At 37.9% G+C, this 21455-nt stretch overlaps 2 protein-coding genes across 10 annotated transcripts in view; one reads left to right on the top strand and one right to left on the bottom strand.

The window, feature by feature from the left end:
- Positions 1-3983, bottom strand: part of LOC139751216 (uncharacterized) — a 60834-nt gene extending 56851 nt beyond the window's left edge. Inside the window, exons 1-2 of one of the 4 annotated variants that reach the window (XM_071666410.1) lie at positions 3807-3983; positions 2693-3044 (exon numbers count right to left, since the gene is read on the bottom strand). The gene's annotated coding sequence lies outside the window, so the exon portion shown is untranslated. Of the gene's footprint in view, positions 1-606; positions 645-2692; positions 3045-3806 lie in introns of all 4 variants that reach the window. The other 3 variants (XM_071666409.1, XM_071666408.1, XM_071666411.1) reach the window with 3 other exon arrangements.
- A 1248-nt stretch (positions 3984-5231) lies between these two features.
- Positions 5232-19477, top strand: LOC139751215 (uncharacterized). 6 transcript variants are annotated; one of them, XM_071666403.1, is made up of 6 exons: positions 5250-5748; positions 7918-7971; positions 8606-9325; positions 15377-15523; positions 18050-18198; positions 18311-19477. In XM_071666403.1, exons 3-6 carry the CDS (start codon positions 8762-8764, stop codon positions 19125-19127), a joined length of 1677 nt encoding a protein of 558 aa, XP_071522504.1. In that variant the 5' UTR covers positions 5250-5748; positions 7918-7971; positions 8606-8761; the 3' UTR covers positions 19128-19477. The 6 variants fall into 6 exon arrangements, with proteins under 6 accessions (XP_071522506.1, XP_071522504.1, XP_071522502.1 ...); XM_071666401.1 differs by having other exon boundaries at positions 5250-7673; XM_071666407.1 differs by having other exon boundaries at positions 5273-5372.
- Positions 19478-21455: the final 1978 nt, after the last annotated feature.

Raw genomic sequence — 21455 nt, 5'->3', positions numbered from 1 at the left:
GTGTTTCCAGCAAAAAAGAGCTGTGCTTCCTTATCCTTTGCAATCCACTCAACCACAGAAGTGGCAGCTCATTCCAGCTTTTTCCTATAGAATCTCTAAACAGGTAAGATTTCCTGATCCACTGGCTAGATTGGGAAAGTGATGTTGGCAGGAACTCTGTCTTAATCTGTCCACCCTGCTGGAGAATCGTCGAAGAGGAGCAGAGCCTTCACTTCCTGTGGAGCCACCTTCAAAACACTCTTGATGGCTCCTCACAGTAGAAACATGAAAAATGAACCATGCATAGTATAGCAAGGCAGATAGTTGGGGAGATTCTTGATGAAACAAGGTTTTTTGCCTCTACCCACAACAGGCTCGAGACAATGGAGAATTCTGAGCTGTTGAAATGACCAAGGAAGTGTAAAATGGTGATCTCATCTCTGTGGTGGTCTCTGAGTGGCCAAAGGTGGCTCCAGAATGAGCAAGCTAACAACACCAAGATGAAACGGATAACAATGGGTAAGGATGGTAAAATCTTTCTAAATATACTGTAGATTGTGTGGTTCTGACCATAGAGAAAAGAAATGTCAGGTATCTATATCAAATGAAGTTTTTTGAAATACTTACAATGCCTGCAAATGTCTGTATTTCAACATAGTACTCATCTGAAACAAAAGAGTATGTATCATATGTTTAATATTCAACTCTCAACAGCAATAAAAGAAACTCCATAACCTATCCAAAAATGATGAAGAAACCAAATTTTTCAAGCTCTACATTCTTACCTGGCAGTGTCAAGGATAAAACAATATTAACTCTCCTAAAACCTAACCTTGGTGCATGACTATACTTGTACCACTTTATTTCTGCACTATTTTTGAAACATTACAGAAGCAATGTTCCTGCAATTACTGAGTAGCATCTATAACTGTTGTAGAAGCTTGATAAGAAATGAAAACAAATTTCCACTGTGAAAGATCATGTCCAACAGAGGTCATATAAGGAAAACCCTTTCTTGAGTCCTTGCTTTGTCCAGAACAATAAATGTAACTAAATGTGTACTTCTACGTATATCTAAAACCTTTACATTTTTGTTTTGTTTTGTTTATAGTACATTATAATGTTATTTTGTGCTACATATGGTATAACACTACAATTATCAAGGAATGATAGATGCCATGTGAAAATGGTCCACAGGCAGGATGGTAACACCACGCTCTATTCACTCATGGCATGTTATCACTTCCGAACACCACTCATGGAAATTCTAAGTCTAGAAAAGTCAGGGTTAGGTTAGTCATCATAGGTCTGGTTTTGGTATACAGCTTTTCTTAGATGGCTTTATCTAACCCTACATTTTCTCTATTCATCAATCTTTCTACATCCTTGATGCCCATTCCATTTGGGAACTCCCACAATAGGGTGGCCAGGGCAAAAGAGTCTCCATATATGTTGAACTCCAGTGCCATTTCTTAGCCTTTAATGCCTCACCCTTAACAGGCCACTAGTAGAAGGCAACTCTTGTGCAGTGTTTTCAGAGGCTCCTACTTATGTTGCTTCTAACTACTACTAACTAATGTGTCTACCTATCAATCTCTAAGCTCCAAAAGCCCTTCTCACTTTTGTTGGGTTGAAGTCGCAGAATGAAGCAATAAGTGGTTACGAAATTCTTTCCCCCTATATAAGAGATTTGTCATTTCTATCACAGGGTGCAATATCTTGTGATCTTGAATTTTCAAACTACAAATAATGTGGTGAAGAGTAGTAAATAATAATCTTGACTTCAAATCATGACTTTCTCCAGAATGTAATGTTGGTTTTCTTCCCCTCTTTCATATACATTGCTTCAGTTTCTGTTCCAGAGAACTGGCTGCTTCCATGCCTCAAACACTAATAAGATTAATCAATATTTAACAAGCCACAGCATCACATGATTCCTGTTTGGCAGCTGACAATTCAGGGGCAGGATACAGTGCTGCTTCCCTTACACAGGTAAGCTTTGGAGATTGTCACTTTCTCAAGTCTTCCCTAACAACTGCAACCTACCCCACTTTAACCCTTAAAAGGCAGTTAACCTTATATGAGGACCTTTCAGACTGGGAGCAGTCAACTTCATATGAGAATCAATATGTACTTGAATTGGATAACTCTGCTTCAAGATGGAATATATGGCCATTAATGCTTGAAGTGCCATCTCATGCATTGTTTGTTGAAACTACAGGACTAAGCTTTTTCCATGTGTTGGTCAGAATCAGTGGACATGTCTAGGAAGCTTAAGCTGTGTCACTCTTAGAGGATAACAGATAAAACTAATAAAAACATTTATATATATAATTTGTGTGCGACAAAAACTTACAAAAATACCACACCCACACCTAATTCAGAAAGCTTCAAAAAAAAAGTATAGAGTATCTCATATGTCTGACATAGTGCAGCAAAAGTTAAAGAGTGAGCACCAGTGTCTCAACAGGCTGAGTTGTGTATCATTTTATTTAAAAATCTAGGTTCTACTTAATCATCAGCACATATACTTCTTACAACAATGTAGTTGAAAATTTGCCTTTACTATATGGATATTTACTGCTAGTGCCTAAATAATCCAATGGGTCAAAAGTTGTCTCCTAACTCCTTAACTCATCCAAACATAAATTTACGCAATGCATGAATATATGCTCTGAGTTTCACACATCTAATTAGAAGCTGTTCATCAAACCTGAGTAGTTACTGAGTTGGAAAAGCATGAGAGTTTCTTCTAGCAGTCAGTCAGCCTCTAGCCATGCTGAGACAATGTATTCACTTGAGACTTCTTGGGAGGAAACTGAGTGGATTTTAGCTATTTTCATGTGGACTGGGCAAATGTTCCTGAGTTACTTGATGTTGATGCTCTGTCTTCAGACCATGTGAAGAGTGATTTAATGGACAATGACTCTTCCAGCATTGAAAATTAACCAAATTAGGTAGGGGAAGCTTTTTTCAAGAGAAGTGGAGGCAGTGTTACCAGAGCCCACCTGACCTTGACAACACAGGATTCAAATGGTGCAGATGGTACTTTTAAACAATTATTACTGAAATAGAAGGAAAGATTCCAGTTAGCAAAATGCTATATGATCGGTGCTAGATGTCAACATAATAACCAAATGGTTAACCCCAACTTTTACCTGTACTTTAAAGAGCTTTCACACAGTGTGATTCATTTAAGATCATAATATGGGTGTGGGTGGGTGGGTAATAGTAATGAAACAAGAGCTATTCTCCTATATAAAAAAAAATCATTTTCAGCACTGAAACATTGCTCTTAGAATAATGTTAGCAAAAATTATGAAAACACTACAAATATAGATAACATGATCCTTTCTACTGCAACGCTTTGTCTTCTTTGTTATATATTCAAGACAAACAACAAAAGAAGCACTGTTCATGACTAGAGCCCTCGATATATGGAAAGAACTTGCTGGAATAAATCACCTGAGGTTGCATTCTAGTTTTCTTGCTATCTCAAGGATTGGATATCTAGGACGAAAAATTGGTTATCTTTTTGGTTAATGTTATACTCAGAATCTCGAACAAGGTTGAGTAGAACTTGAAACAGACGAAAAGAGAACAGAGTTATTACTCAAAGAGCTTCAGTGATATCAACAAAACCATATCCGTCACTGTTTGCAAATGAACAATGGTATCTACTACCCGCATCAATGAATCATTCCCATATATATGTGTAATCATTGAGTCTGGATAATATCTCAAGTATCAAATTAAAATCCAAGTCACAAATCACACGCAACTGTGACAGCTTCTCCATCACTGTAGCAGATATGTTGCCAACTCACCTTCACATCTTCATTAGTGTTGTAGTGATCACAGCCTCCATCACCACAATACCCAACTTGTAAACACTTCTCAGCTGTCATTCCCCTCAGCTGTCTCCCCAAAACCTCAGTTTTCACAATTTACATCAACTCTGGCTCTCATTGGTTAGAAAATGCTCATCTTCACCAATCAAATCATCGACCTAATACTAGGAATAAATGCAGCGTTTTGATTCGTGAAACTCAAAGGATTATTGACCAATGGCAAGATAGAATGAGTTTGGGAATTTTTTTTTCTTTGGAAAATTCTGATGGTGAAAAATTGTGGGGGTCACAAAAGCTGGTCACGAGTGTCTTAAAAATTTTCATGTCTTACTTTCGCTTGACCTTGGCATTTCGAAACTGATATTTGTATAGCGAATTAGTTATTCATTTTGTTCATCACTCATTATTCTTATGCAGTTCTTGTCTTCTACAACATAGTCCAGCGTTTCATGAGTGGGAAATAATTTGTCTCAAAATCATTTAATTTTGTATAGTATTCATCATATTACTGTGTCTTCATAATTCATCCACTGTTCTATGACGAACTACGGAAATATTTCCCATTATTTTCTATTGTATTTTGGACAGAAAGGCTAGGATGCAGTCCTAATTAATGATTTTGCTATCAATAAAGAAAATAACAGCTTAAACAATGTGAACATCTAACGTTTACCAATGAAAACATTGCAGAAAAAATAAAATACCAGTCAAAGATGTTTCCAAGTTTAGTTCATGATACGATGAAGCAGACAACATTTTCCTAGATATATTCCTATTAGTAGCGGAAATAGCATAGAAAAAGGATCGGAGATCAGGAAAATAAAGTATATATGTAAATAGGTGTGAACAGACACCGCCTACATGGAGTTCCTCGGCGAGTGTAAAATTACAATTGGCGGGACTATATCAATGAAAGTACAGTCTCACCAAAAAAGACTTTTAACTCGAAAGGAGTCCGCATGTCTCTGCTACTGGAAGTGGTGCATCCTTTTTGCTGCGCGAGCTCTCAATAAGGGGATGTAACACCAGGACAAGAAAAGGGTGCAAAGGCACTTAGAGACAAATTATATATAAGAATATATATATATATATATATATATATATATATATATATATATATATATATATATATATATATATATATATATTGTGTGTGTTGCTTATGGCGATTGGTAAGGGAGTAATTATGAAAATTGGAAGAAATATTAATCTGGGTTCCAGGTAGGAGTGCACCCAACATTTGAGCCAATTGCAGGGCATTACTATTATATAACAACTTTTTTTTTCGTTTCTGAATCTTAGTAACTTACAGTTAGAAATTTTCTATTAATATGTATGCACCCTAGCAGACGAAAATAATAGGACAGAGGAATATATGATATATATACATCCAAAAGGATGACATGCATCTATTATTATACGGGATCGGTATTCCATAGCGTTAACAACACCACAAGGAGACCTGCCACAGGCTCTTGTCTTGTTAACCTGTGATGAGATGAAAAGTTTACACACTCTCAGGATTCTGCCATTAGATCACAGGTGCCACCTGACCTGGTCATGAAACCAGGAGGCCGTGATAATTAATTGTTTACTACTCTAGCAACTATGTTGCGAGTTCAGTGGGTCTTACCTAGTGATTGGTCGTTTAGTAACCTCATAGCACAGTGGTACGAGCCATAGTTATGATGACCTGGCCTTGACCTTACCTTTAAAGTACTGTTAATGGCCATGTGATGGAAAGATCGTACCGTCGTACTTCAAAGTTAAGCTGAAGAATTTTTTTTCCTAGGTCAAGGCACTGTATTTTGATTTTACGTTTGACACGCCACCTTATTAACTGTAGAATCTGGAAGAATTTTCTATAGACTAGTGGGTTGTGTGGGTAATAGAGTGAGATCGGGGGAGCATATTTGAGGTAAGTGTTTTAGAAAGTAAATAGGTCGATAATGAAGTGGGTCATGATTAATGAAAGTACAGTATTAATGTTTACTTCAGTGAAATTTGTTGAAATCGTAAGAATTTGTATAAACCTCTTCCAGGTTACCTTAGCATCCCAAATTCACTGAAACTTTTAATTATATGGTCGAAATATACCTGTCTCTTCTTTCACCCCAAGGTGAAGAATGCCTGGGTAAAAGTGTAGCTTCATATTGGGGTTAGGTTTGAATATGAAATGATTTTGTTCTTCAATGTTTTATAGAGCTGCAGAGTATGAATTTGATTAATATATTTTAATAAACTGTAAAATTAAATTGTAGTGAGGGATATGATAACAGGAAAAATAGTTTCCCTTATGTTAGAATACGTAATACATTTTGTAAAAAAGTCAGCAGAACATGTAAATACCTCATATGTTAGCAGATATGACAAAATAGATATTCACATCTCCTTGCTGTCATCTATTGATATTTTGTTCCATTTTAATCATACTAATTTTGATGAGACACATTTTGACAAGAAAACTGAACATGTAGATAAATCTTAATCTTTATGGGGTTAGATGAGATTTTCATGTGTTCTGTTCATTTCATGTTAACTTGGTCTGCAATATTTATGATATATTATTGTTCCCTTATTTGATATCGTTTAATAGAATATGATACTTTGTTTCATGCCATATAACTTATTATATTCTCTAAACACTACACTAGCATTGCAGAAAAAAAACATTTGATACCAAAAAAATTATGATGAATATGGAGCCACACTTACAAAATGTTTACTAGAAGTGTTATAGTCCTCGAGGATTGAATTTTATGGATGTAGATTTGAAGTGAAAAACAATTTTCTGTATCTTAATGTAAACATGAGACAAAAAATGCTATTTTATTTCTTGAAATGACCAAAATAAAGTAAATTTTGGCTGCTTTGTGAAGTTGGATGAGGTTGTAAGAAATTCAGATGATATTTCCAAGGGTTTCACTTGCTTGTAAATTAATGATCCTTACATATTCCCTTATCTTTCAGGCCCTCACTACTATTGCTTTATTTATGTATGAAGGACATAGGAAATGAATATTCTAGAAACAAAAGAAATTCTAATAGATTTTCTGTTTAATATGATGTGTTTAAAGTAAAATATTACACATTCGAATGTTAACAAGGAATGATAACCTCTAGTGGTTATAGTATTTCATTTTGATATCTAGTTTTAAGTATTTAGCAGGTAGTACAGTAATTTATGTACTATATTGAAAAGATCAGGCCTTTAGAAATCATAATTTTGACAGCTCCAGTGTTATGGCTGGTTAAATCTTTTATTTTTTTTATCTTTGGTTTGGAAAATGTATGGTTAAAAATTAGGTAGTGCCGTTAGTGCCAAGAATCTGAAAGGTAGTATCTAGAGTAGCATTTGTTTACTGCTCATCTTTAATACTTTTAATTCTTAGGAAAGGATGGCAGAGTTGAGAAAATAGGGGAATGTAATGGGATGTAGCAAACAGAAATTGGGGAAACAACTTCAAGTTCTGTAGTTGAATGTTTTGCAACCTTCTACTGAGAAGCAAAATGTTGTGTAATTGTGAAAACTTTCACATATGTCATTAGTCACTTTGGGCAAATACTGGATTTTGTTAAAAATGAAGTCGGCACATTCAGGGTACACTTATTAGATATCTCTGGATGTGTATTATTGTTAATGTACGAATCTAGGACCCCTTATCCCAAGGCTGCATTAAACTCAGTACTAGGGACAAGAAGACTGTTTTGAAGCAAGAAGTTTTATGATGAAACTTCATTCTTTTTCATCAACTGATGATGATTCAGTCTATCCAAAGGTGTTTCATCAGGTGGGAGAATCTGCTACAACCTCTAGATGTATATAGAATCAAGTATATTTAGGTAAGGTTTGGTTCCAGTATATTTATAGAGTTGATATACCGAAAATCAATTATCATTTGCTATCATAGCACAATAACTGCTTCATATTTCTAACTTGTACCGATTATTTTGTAATATCCCTTGGAAAACAAAGGGGAGGACTGCAATTCAAATACACTTTGCAGCATTGTAATAATGTATATCTAATAGGTTATTGATGTGATATTACAGTTACTTCTCAGGAAACCATTTTCATATTTTCCAGAATTCACACTCATCAGTAATGCTGCTGGAAATTAATTCCACGGCTAAAGTGTTTGTAAGTTTCAGGCCAAAGTTTAGTTCTCAGCCACTATTTAATGTATGTAACTTTATATGTACACAAAATGATGGACACCTTATTCCATCAGAAGTAGGTAGCCATGACCTATATTTCATACCTGAGGCAAATTTCATAGTTATTGGTAGCTATGTTACAACTGTAGATGTTTCTCTGCATTTTAAGACTTGTGTGATATCTTGGTGTTCAGTCTGCTTTTGATGCACTGATTCTATTATCCTAAATTTTGAACTTCCTTGATGTCATCTCTTGTTCATAAAGATACATTTTAGTTTACAACTTGCACTTGCAAATATATTTCTTTTACGGTAGATTTTCTTATCTGCCTTGTATCTCAGTTTCCTCCTCCTTTGGTTGTATGAAGCTTGATCTGGATATCTTTGTCTCACTCACAAACACTCTTTCAGTACTGTGTTCCAGTGCACCAAGATTACACTACTACTAGCCAGAACCTCACACTGTCCTGTTGCTGAATGTATCAAAGAGCTGTCCATGATTGTCATTTTTTCCAAAATCTTCAGTCTTGTAGTCTTATGTATTAGACTAGAGAAGAATTAACATGCACCAAAACCATTCTTACAAGTTATTGTTGATTACTAAAATTGCATTTCAGTGGAGCTGTGATGGTTTTTTATCCTCCAATATGTTGATTGTGAACAATGAGATGCTCCATGTATTGTAAGTGAAACTACAGCATGCTCCAGTGAATGGCAAAAGACAGGTGTGAGAACACTGCATCAGGAGTAATTCTGCAAGTGTTTTGGCAATCATGCAACGGATGATGGTGGTTGGTGCTGCACGGCTGTTCCATTGTTACAGCTGTAGTGTATCCTACTTGGGAACAAGATCTTACACTATTATGTGGAGTACAACTGTCAGGACTGTGCACAATTCTAGTGTGATGTTTTCAGAAATTGGACACAGAAGGGACATGTGGTTTTGGAGAATAAAAGTGGCAGGGAATATGAGCTCTTGTCTGATGTCTAGCTCAACAAGGCCACCAGAGTGGCCAGATGAAAGGAGTAGAGCAAGTGACGAACATAAACAGAAATTGTCTGAGTCAGAAAAAAAAAATCACAGCACAACAGCTGAAAAGCTTATCAATATTGTCCATGAGAGGGCACCTGAGGTTTATTCACTTGGACAACAATTATCAGAAAAATCTTTGGCTGCAGTTAATGGTATAATGCAAACCAGCACGACCTCAATAACTTCAGAAGCTAACAAGAAAAAACCGGAGGATTGGAATGACATACTAAATCGTTGGTACCAACAGTACCAAGATTTTGTTGGTATTACTGATCTAAAAAAGGCACAGGATAGAGTTACTGAGGTGAGTGAAATTGAAGAGAAGCATTCCAAAAAAAAAAAATGTGTAGTGATAATGTAAATATTATGTATATCATTTCTTTTCATTATATTTAATCGCCGTCTCCTACATTAGCGAGGTAGCACAAGGGAGCAGACTAAAGAATGGCCCAACCCACCCACATACACTTGTATATACATAAACACCCACACACGCACATTATTTTTTATTTATTATACTTTGTCGCTGTCTCCCGCGTTTGCGAGGTAGCGCAAGGAAACAGACGAAAGAAATGGCCCAACCCCCCCCCCCCCATACACATGTATATACATACATCCACACACGCAAATATACATACCTACACAGCTTTCCATGGTTTACCCCAGACGCTTCACATGCCTTGATTCAATCCACTGACAGCACGTCAACCCCGGTATACCACATCGCTCCAATTCACTCTATTCCTTGCCCTCCTTTCACCCTCCTGCATGTTCAGGCCCCGATCACACAAAATCTTTTTCACTCCATCTTTCCACCTCCAATTTGGTCTCCCTCTTCTCCTCGTTCCCTCCACCTCCGACACATATATCCTCTTGGTCAATCTTTCCTCACTCATTCTCTCCATGTGCCCAAACCACTTCAAAACACCCTCTTCTGCTCTCTCAACCACGCTCTTTTTATTTCCACACATCTCTCTTACCCTTACGTTACTCACTCGATCAAACCACCTCACACCACACATTGTCCTCAAACATCTCATTTCCAGCACATCCATCCTCCTGCGCACAACTCTATCCATAGCCCATGCCTCGCAACCATACAACATTGTTGGAACCACTATTCCTTCAAACATACCCATTTTTGCTTTCCGAGATAATGTTCTCGACTTCCACACATTCTTCAAGGCCCCCAGAATTTTCGCCCCCTCCCCCACCCTATGATCCACTTCCGCTTCCATGGTTCCATCCGCTGCCAGATCCACTCCCAGATATCTAAAACACTTCACTTCCTCCAGTTTTTCTTCATTCAAACTCACCTCCCAATTGACTTGACCCTCAACCCTACTGTACCTAATAACCTTGCTCTTTTTCACATTTACTCTTAACTTTCTTCTTCCACACACTTTACCAAACTCAGTCACCAGCTTCTGCAGTTTCTCACATGAATCAGCCACCAGCGCTGTATCATCAGCGAACAACAACTGACTCACTTCCCAAGCTCTCTCATCCCCAACAGACTTCATACTTGCCCCTCTTTCCAAAACTCTTGCATTTACCTCCCTAACAACCCCATCCATAAACAAATTAAACAACCATGGAGACATCACACACCCCTGCCGCAAACCTACATTCACTGAGAACCAATCACTTTTCCTCTCTTCCTACACGTACACATGCCTTACATCCTCGATAAAAACTTTTCACTGCTTCTAACAACTTTCCTCCCACACCATATATTCTTAATACCTTCCACAGAGCATCTCTATCAACTCTATCATATGCCTTCTCCAGATCCATAAATGCTACATACAAATCCATTTGCTTTTCTAAGTATTTCTCACATATATTCTTCAAAGCAAACACCTGATCCACACATCCTCTACCACTTCTGAAACCACACTGCTCTTCCCCAATCTGATGCTCTGTACATGCTTTCACCCTCTCAATCAATACCCTCCCATATACATACCAATACATTTCAACATATACATACATATACAAATGCAGACATATACATATATACACATGTACATATTCACTTGCTGCCTTCATCCATTCCTGTCACCACCCCACCACACATGAAATAGCATATCTCCCCCCCAGGTAGCGCTAGGAAAAGACAAGAAAAGGCCACATTTGTTCACCTTCAGTTTCTAGCTGTCATGTCTAATGCACCGAAACTACAGCTCTCATTCCACATCAGGCCCCACAAAACTTTCCATGGTTTACCCTAGACACTTCACATGCCCTGTTCCAATCCATTGACAGCACATCGATCCCGGTATACCACATTGTTCTAATTCACTATTCCTTTTATGCCTTTCACCCTCCTGTATGTTCAGGCCCTGATTGCTCAAAATCCTTTTAACTCCATCCTTCCACCTCCATTTTGGTCTCCCACTTCTCCTCGTTTCCTCTACCTCTGACTCATATATCCTCTTTGTCAATCTTTCCTCACTCATTCTCTCCATGTGACCAAACCATTTCAACACACCCTTTTCTGCTCTCTCAACCACATTCTTTTTATTACCACACATCTCTCTTACTCATTCATTACTAACTCGATCAAACCACCTCACACCACTTATTGTCCTCAAACATTTCATTTCCAACACATCCACCCTCCTTCACACAACCCTATCTATAGCCCATACCTCGCAACCATATAACATTGTTGGAACCCCTGTTCCTTCAAACTTACCCATTTTTGCTCCAACATAATGTTCTTGCCTTCCACACATTCTTCAGTGCTCCCAGAACCTTCGCCCCCTCCCCCACTGTGTGACTCACTTCCGCTTCCATGGTTCCATCCACTGCTAAATTCACTCCCAGATATCTAAAGCACTTCACTCCCTCCTGTTTTTCTCCATTCAAACTTACCTCCCAATTAGCTTGTTCTTCAACTCTACTGCTCTTATTCACATTTACTCTCGGCTTTCTTCTTTCACATGCTTTACCAGACTCAGTCACCAGCTTCTGCAGTTTCTCATCCAAATCAGCCACCAGTGCTGTATCATCTGCAAACAACAACTGACTCACTTCCCATGCCCTCTCATCCACAACAGACTGCATACTTGCCCCTCTTTCTGAAACTCTTGCATTTACCTCCCTAACCACCTCATCCATAAACAAATTAAAGAACCATGGAGACATTACGCACCCCTGCCACAAACCAACATTCACTGGGAACCAATCACTTTCCTCTCTTCCTACTTGTACACATGCCTTATATCCTTGGTAAAAACTTTCCACTGCTTCTAGCAACTTACCTCCCACACTATATACTCTTAATACCTTCTACAAAGCATCTTTATCAACCCTATCATATACCTTCTCCAGATCCATAAATGCTACATACAGATCCATCTGTTTTTCTAAGTATTTCTCACATACATTCTTCAAAGCAATCACCTGATCCACACATCCTCCACCACTTCTGAAACCAAACTGCTCTTACCCAGTCTGATGCTCTGTACATGCCTTTACCCTTTCAATCAATATCTTCCCATATAATTTCCCAGGAATACTCAAACTTATACCTCTGTAATTTGGACACTAACCTATATCTCCCTTGCCTTTGTACAATGGCACTATGCATGGATTCTGCCAATCCTCAAGCACTTCACCATGAACCATACATACATTGAATATCCTTAACAACCAATCAAAAACACAGTCACCCCCTTTTTTAATAAATTCCACTGCAATACCATCCAAACCCACTGCCTTGCTGGCTTTCATATTGTAAATATTATGTATATATTTTATCTCAATACAGTTGTGTACATCTAAAGTATGAATGGGCAGATCTTTCAATCACGGCCCACTGGAAAGCTTTCACATGTAACATTTACACAAAAGACATGTTTTTAAACAATCATCCTAAAACAAAACACACATACACACACACACACACACACACACACACACACACACACACACACATTTGATTTCTTGTATGTTTATTTTCATCTTATGGTTGTCTTTTGCTAGAATTATTATGGTCAGTGAGATGTAGAAATTTAGCAAAAAATTGGTAACTTCATAATTCTCTTCTTTTTTTTTACAGCTGTAGGACACCACATTGATTTTTTTTTTAAATATATTTACAAATCGATGAAAAGATGAATTAGGCTGATGGTCCATGTTGTTTGGGTGTGCTGCTGTTTAAATTGAGATTTTTTTTTATCTTGGTATGTGCTTTTGAATTTAGACATACTGTATTGACATAAACAGACAATAGGATCTTCATTCTTTTCAGTTTGACATATTTCAATTGGCGTAGAAAATCACTTTTATCAGGAAAAAGTCAGGAAATTTTGTGTTATTTTGTAGCAACCCAGGATCATTAGGAACAAGAACATTGTCATTTAAATTACATATGCTGTTGACATAATTCAGAAAAATTTAATGATATGATTCAGAAAAATAGTTTTGGCTTATTCAGAGAATTATCCAGACACAGTTGTTACCAAAATTTATTTGTGTACATTTTATTTTGGCAAATTATTGTGGTTGGTAGTGAAGCTTAAGCATCTATGTGAACTTGCTTTTATTTTTTTTATTATTTTTTTTTTATTTGACAAGTCTTTCCCAGTACATTCTTTGCTTTATCAGCTTCCCTTTCATGATTTTTTCTTTACCTGAATCCTCTTAGATTTTTAATGCTGTACAATCTTCTCAATGTACACTCCATGTGCAAATGAATCGGAATGGTAATCTGCCAGTTGTATTTCTAACACAGATTCAAATATGCATTGCAAACATGAAAGTATAATGCATTACTGTTTCATCCTTTAGTGCTTCAGGGGTGGCCATGACAAAAGAGTCTTTATAAATGGTGAACTCTTCTGCCACTTTTCAGCCTTTAGTGCCTCACCCTTAACAGGCCATTGGCACAGGGCAACTAGTGAGTGTTTTCACAGGCTTCTACCTAATGTTCCTCCTGACTACTTTTGCCTAATGTGTCTACCTAATGTTCCAAACTACTGCTTCTACCGAATGCTCCCACTTGATGTTCTTATCTACCTTTTGTTGATGTTAGCAATACTTTGTGTATTCATTTGTTAAAGTTAATATAGGATGTATTGACTTTTTGTCCATTGTTGAAGGATTAGAGTTAAATTAGTTGAAGACAGTGACATCTGAATGGCTAGCTCTGAACATACTGTAGCAAATCTTACCTAGCTTGAATTTCCATAGAATACATGATGCATGTTTTTTTATTTAAGAACTTATCTTTGCTTTATTTTTTTTTTATTTTTTTTTTTTTTGCCGCTGTCTCCCGCGTTTGCGAGGTAGCGCAAGGAAACAGACGAAAGAAATGGCCCAACCCACCCCCATACACATGTATATACATACACGTCCACACACACAAATATACATACCTACACAGCTTTCCATGGTTTACCCCAGACGCTTCACATGCCCTGATTCAATCCACTGACAGCACGTCAACCCCGGTATACCACATCGATCCAATTCACTCTATTCCTTGCCCTAATTTCACCCTCCTGCATGTTCAGGCCCCGATCACACAAAATCTTTTTCACTCCATCTTTCCACCTCCAATTTGGTCTCCCACTTCTCCTCGTTCCCTCCACCTCCGACACATATATCCTCTTGGTCAATCTTTCCTCACTCATTCTCTCCATGTGCCCAAACCATTTCAAAACACCCTCTTCTGCTCTCTCAACCACGCTCTTTTTATTTCCACACATCTCTCTTACCCTTACGTTACTCACTCGATCAAACCACCTCACACCACACATTGTCCTCAAACATCTCATTTCCAGCACATCCATCCTCCTGCGCACAACTCTATCCATAGCCCACGCCTCGCACCCATACAACATTGTTGGAACCACTATTCCTTCAAACATACCCATTTTTGCTTTCCGAGATAATGTTCTCGACTTCCACACATTCTTCAAGGCTTCCAGGATTTTCGCCCCCTCCCCTACCCTATGATCCACTTCCGCTTCCATGGTTCCATCGGCTGCCAGATCCACTCCCAGATATCTAAAACACTTTACTTCCTCCAGTTTTTCTCCATTCAAACTTACCTCCCAATTGACTTGACTTTATTATGTACACTTAATATACTCTGCTGTCATATCATTATGCATGTGATTGTAAACTTTGCGCTTAGGTATCCCATCAGCTTTGGTAATTTGCAAACAAGTGCTTTTGCTTTTTTCCCTATTATGTATATTCTGTTGTTGACATCCTTTTCAGTGCTGATTAATTAACTTTCATTGAGTACTTTTGCTCTTAGAGCACTTGGACTTTATGTATTGTAGTATACTCTAAATGCATGACTGATATAATAAAGTGATTATTTTATTACTGGCAGTTGTCTGAAGTTTTGCTAGCAACACAGAGTCGGCGACGGCAGCTACAAGGAGAGATTGAGGACCTCCAAGAGAAATTGGCTGTCAATCATCAGCGCATCACCAAGGCAGAGCAGTACTCTGAAGAACATTTTAAATTATTTGACCAGGTGTGTGCATCTGTACAGGGAATCTTTATTCATCTATATGTCAGTCATTTCCCATCAGACCTACTTACCTCCATATGACAAATACAGTTGAGTAGATAAAGTTGATGGTAATAGAATCATTGCTGAAAGATTAGGAAACTTGACACTTCCACAAAAGTTGTATATATTTAAGTTGATGATACAACTCGAGGAGAGATGGTAAGCAGTCACTACTGGATAATGTTCCATTTGATAGGCATGTAAAAGAGGTACTCTGCATGTGTGTTGAGAGGGGCAACTGGTGGGATATCTGATAATTACTTGGGAGAGGCAAGGATGAAAGTTTGTTGGGCATTTGGAAAACAGGAAATGATTTGGGTGGGAAGAGGGTGGTGAAAGTTAGTGAGCTTGGTAAAGAGGTTTGTGTGAAGATGTACCAGAAGACTGAGTGTAGAATGGCAAAATGAGGTTACTTGCAGGTACTAACATACCTGAGAAAAGTGTGTGGCATCTGGGAGGCAGGCATATGAGAAGGGGTAAAGAATGATGTATGGATGTTTCTAGCTGGAAAGGAATGTGAGTGATAGGAAGATTAACAAGAGAAAACACCTGGAGGCTAAGAGAAAGGTGCAGGGGTTGAAAAAGAGAGCTTTTGAGAGCTTGAGTGAATGAGTATCAGCAAACTTCAGGGAGAATAAGAAAATATTTTGGAAGTAGATTAGTAGTGTGAGGAAAAAAGAGAGAACAAAGAGGATTGAAGGGGAGCTGTGGTTTTGATGCATTACACTTGTCAGCTAGAGACTGAGTGTGAACGAAAGTGGTCTTTTTGTCTATTTTCCAGGTGCTACCTTCACTTCACCGTGAAGAGATATAAGCAACAATCCTCAGACAGAGGATGTAATAAACAAAAGTATTCACTGTCTTTATTTTCTCTTTCCAGTGGTGATTGTTGTATATATATATATATATATATATATATATATATATATATATATATATATATATATATAGGGGAGAAAGAATACTTCCCATGTATTCCCTGCGTGTCGTAGAAGGCGACTAAAAGGGAAGGGAGCGGGGGGCTGGAAATCCTCCCCTCTCGTTTTTTTTTTTTTCTCAAAGAAGGAACAGAGAAGGGGGCCCGATGAGGATATTCCCTCAAAGACCCAGTCCTCTGTTCTTAACGCTACCTCGCTAACGTGGGAAATGGCGAATAGTTTGAAAGAAAGAAAGAATATATATATATTTATTTATTTTGCTTTGTCGCTGTCTCCCTCGTCAGCGAGGTAGCGCAAGGAAACAGACGAAAGAATGGCCCAACCCACCCACATACACATTTATATACATACACGTCCACACACACACTTATACATACCTATACATCACAGCATGTACATATATATACACACACAAGCATATGCATATATACACATGTACATTATTCATACTGTCTGCCCTTATTCATTCCCATCGCCACCCCGCCACACATGAAATGATAACCCCCTCCCCCGGCATGCGTGCGAGGTAGCACTAGGAAAAGACAACAAAGGCCACATTCGTTCACACTCAGTCTCTAGCTGTCATGTATAATGCACTGAAACCACAGCTCCCTTTCCACATCCAGGCCCCACAAAACTTTCCATGGTTTACCCTAGACACTTCACATGCCCTGGTTCAATCCATTGACAGCACGTCGACCCTGGTATACCACATCTTTCCAATTCACTTTATTCCTTGCATGCCTTTCACCCTCCTGCATATATTCAGGCCTCGATTGCTCAATATCTTTTTCACTCCATCTTTCCACCTTCAATTTGGTCTCCCACTTCTCGTTCCCTCCACCTCTGACACATATATCCTGTGTCAATCTTTCCTCACTCATTCTCTCCATGTGACCAAACCATTTCAAAACACCCTCTTCTGCTCTCTCAACCACACTCTTTTTATTACCAAACACCCCCTCCTGCAGTATTTATGGCAATAGGTATCAGTAAAATATTTTACTATCTTTTCACACATCCTCGCTTGGAAGATACTTGACACCATGCACCTCAACAATAAAAAAAACGTCAGCCAACATAAAAGCTGGTCGCCAGACCAGTATCACACATAAAGGTTTTAACTCCAAAATGCTTAAACTATCTAGTACATTTCCAGCTCAGATGGGCATGACTCAGTTGTGGTACCAAACTACAACTTAGAAATGAGGGATCTCTGGTGGGCGAAGGCCATGGAAGCAATGATTGTGCAGTAGCTTCTTTTTTAACTGTAAAAACCACTGGTACAATAGAATGAATATATTTTTATACACTTATTTTAGTGTTATTAATAATTCATGATTACCTTGAACATTATGGTGTATTTCATTACATATGTATGTATCATAGTCAACATTCCACATTTTGTACTTGCATGTGTTTAGGAATGAAGGTGTGTAGATGATACAGAATGTACTGTACTTGATAAAACTGGTCATTTTGAAAGTTTTCTTTTGTATTTATGATTATATATATTCAACCCTTGTTATAGTTTGTGTGTATACTACAGGCCCGTGAAATGAATGAGCAGATGAAGGCTGTACGCTCTGAATTTACACATTGTGAAAGGCTGGAACGGGACACTTTTACTCAGCTGTCAGCAGCAATTCGTGACTGTCATGAGCGGGAACGTATGCAAGCGGAGCAAAGCAAATACTGGTGAGATAAGCTGACAGTTTTGAGATCATTTCAGTCAGGAAGATTTTACTTGCTGCAGGAGATTGAAAATATACTGCATTGATTTATACATATGTTATTTTCTTTCTTGTAGGTCCATCATTGCATCAGTAGTATCAGCAGCTGTGGCATCAGTCATCACCTCAGTCAATAACTGGGTTAGGATCCGAGAAATTAAGGATCATGTGTCCAGCACCAACCAACATTTGCTGGATGGCTATGAGCAGATGCACCAGGATGTACTAGGTACCATCACATCATTGGTGAATCCCATTCACAGTACTACCAGTCATTCAGGACTTGTATCAGGCAGTGAAACAGGGACTGATCAGGCATTATCTACTTCAGATGCTGCAGAATCAACAGATAATGGTTTATCAGCTTCATCAGATGCCATGCAACATTCTGCTGACTCAGCCAGTTTACAGTCATTAGAAAAGAATTTAAGTTCTGCTCCAGAGCTAGTGCAACACTCTACAAATATATGTGAAAGCTCTGAAGGACCAATTCCAGCCATGGCAACAAAAGATGATGTGACACACATGACTGAGGATTTGAAGCTCACAGTCTCACAGCAAATAAATTCAATTGTAGGAAAGGAGAAAGAGTTGCTCCTTGAGCAGTTAAATGCACAGCTCAAGACCCTCATTACTCAAGTAGTATCTGAGGGTGATAGAGCTAAGAAAGATATTGAATCCATGATAAAGATGACCATGGTTGAAGCATTGTCTCCACTTGAGGAGGTTAGTAAACCAGTCGTTCCACTGAGTGAGGAACATCAAGAACCTTCACCTACAGTTGTTGTGGAATACAGTTACCGCTGCATTGCCACTGCAATGGCTGTTGGGGCAGGCATAGGCACTTTGGCCACAGCATTTTTATTAGGGTCATTTGGAGGTCCAGATGCATGATGATGTTATTTATTATTTGAAACATTTACCAGCTGTATGTGAATTCTTCATAGTTAAATTTGTATCTAGTGAAATTAAATGAGTTCTATGTTAAAGTTAAATGATTTTTAAAATTTATTAATCCATGTTTTTATATCATTAACTTAACACATGTAAGCAGTTAGAGCAGTTCTGCTTCATATTTATTGGTATTGATAGTGATCATTAGTCTTTTAGTAACTTTCTTGCTCATCACAAGGGTATTCCTTACAGAATCCAACGTACATGGCATACTTTACAGTTGAAAAATACAATGAACATGCTTGATCATTTTTCTATGAATGGAAATGGAGTAAAAAATGATAATCTGATACATATTTTTTTTTATGCACAATTGTTTCCCCAGCTTATGAGGTGGCATCAGGAGCATGCAGCTAATGACATCATTTGTACACATCCACTGTCATGTGTAATGCCCCAAAACTAGAGCTTTCCATAGCTAAGCATCATATACTAATTCCAGGTTCACCTTGACTGTTTCTTGTACCCTGATTCAACTCACTGAGCACATTGCACCTTGTATACCACAGATATAAACAAATAGATAAGTCTCACAGCACTTTGACTACCAAAGTATCTTTGCACTGAAAAAATCAAACAAATGAAAAAGTATGAATAGTGCCTGTCAAATCAGCTGAGATGGCCCTCTGGAGCTAACATGGTCAGTGATGCAAGTACTACTGAACTATTATTTTTCCATTTATAAACATTTTAGGTAATATGTTCTCATTCCTGTGTAAGTGTACTTGCATTCTATGCAGCAGGTAGATAATATCCTACTACAATTATCATAGATTATGTGTGCAACTAAAAGATTCCCATGACTTAAATTGATTTCAAATGATTTCATAGGTATAGCTGTAAACATAGCGCTCAAGTGCACTTTTGTTGTTACTTTGACTATTCATATTTCCAAAGTCTTTTGAAGTCTCTTGTCAGTTCTCATTTCCTACAGCACATTGAGTCTCAGAATCTTCTTACTGATTATGATGAGGGTTTTAACTGTGATGGAGCTATCTGTGATATCCTTTCATGTGTTAGTAATGTCTGGTCATCCTCTTTCAGAATGTGAGAAAGCATTAGTTTCTAGTGCTCTACAAATAACAGGAAAATTAGTCAGTCAATCAATATGTTTTGGAGACCCCACAGTTCACAAATGAATAAGTCTGCATATAAGAAAGTGGGAGCCCTGATCAAGTGCCTGACATTTTTGTGGGAGCCCTGATCAGGTGCTAGAGACTTTCCTGAACAGTTCCTGGGTTACACAAAGGACTGATTCATTCTAGTGAGGGCTAGTGCTGTCACAACTCACACCTTGAGCACTTCTAACTCAGCATACTTCGCCGTCTACATCAATCCAGGTTATCAACTCTCCCAGTCTGAATTGAATCTTGAGTCACTTCCTCCATGTCAATGTAGTTATTTTTTTTTTTATATTACCTTGAATTCTGCTCCTGAAAATTTGTTGTTTTCATATTGTAGTCACAAGCAAGACTATGCAACACTTGGCACACTCTCTAAATCATGCAAGCCAGTCTGTTGGCAACTCTCCTTTGGAATGTCTTTTTCTTTCTGTACACTGCAAAGCTATAAGACTGCTAAGCATGGATCAACTATATGAAAAGTCATATAATTTAGTACTTACAGTTATATCCAATATTTGCAGTAAGGAAAAAATTCGGTCATACATTACCTCCTCTCAAATGTCATGTATCAGTTATGTGACTTTTGTGGGTTTCCTCAGTTCAGGACTGAGCATTTTAAAGGAAGTGCATTTAATTAATACACTTAAGTAAATGCGGGAGACAGCGACAAAAAAAAAAAAAAGAAAAAAAGTAAATTTTAATGCAAATATTCCCCAGGTTATATCTCCAGCATGCTGTAGAGGATGGAAATTATTATGTTCTTTATTATCAACAAAAGAAAGAACAGGGGAAGAACCCAAGAAAGGTTTTTACCTCTTAGGCTCAGTCATTTGTTCCTGACTCTTTAGTGTAGAATAAGGAAATATTAGTCATCATAATTGTTTTGGCAGACCCCAGGTTCAAATTTGATATAGTTGCTATAAGAAATGAGGAGCCTGATCAAGGGCAATGAAGTTTTGTGGGAGCCTGACAGGTGTCAGATGTGTTCCTGAGAACAGTCCTGGGTTACACAAAGACTGACATCTAGTGAGAGGTAAGTGTGTCACAACAACCTTGAGAGTATTAATCAGCATACTTCGGTACATCAATCAGGTTAGTCAACTTGCAGTGAATTGAATCTGAGTAACTCTCCAGGTAATGTGTA

Source organism: Panulirus ornatus, chromosome 11 (genome assembly GCF_036320965.1).
Source record: "Panulirus ornatus isolate Po-2019 chromosome 11, ASM3632096v1, whole genome shotgun sequence".
Lineage (NCBI taxonomy): Eukaryota > Metazoa > Arthropoda > Malacostraca > Decapoda > Palinuridae > Panulirus > Panulirus ornatus.
The sequence above is the reverse complement of the archived record's forward strand: the minus strand, read 5'-3'. Positions and strand labels throughout refer to the sequence as shown.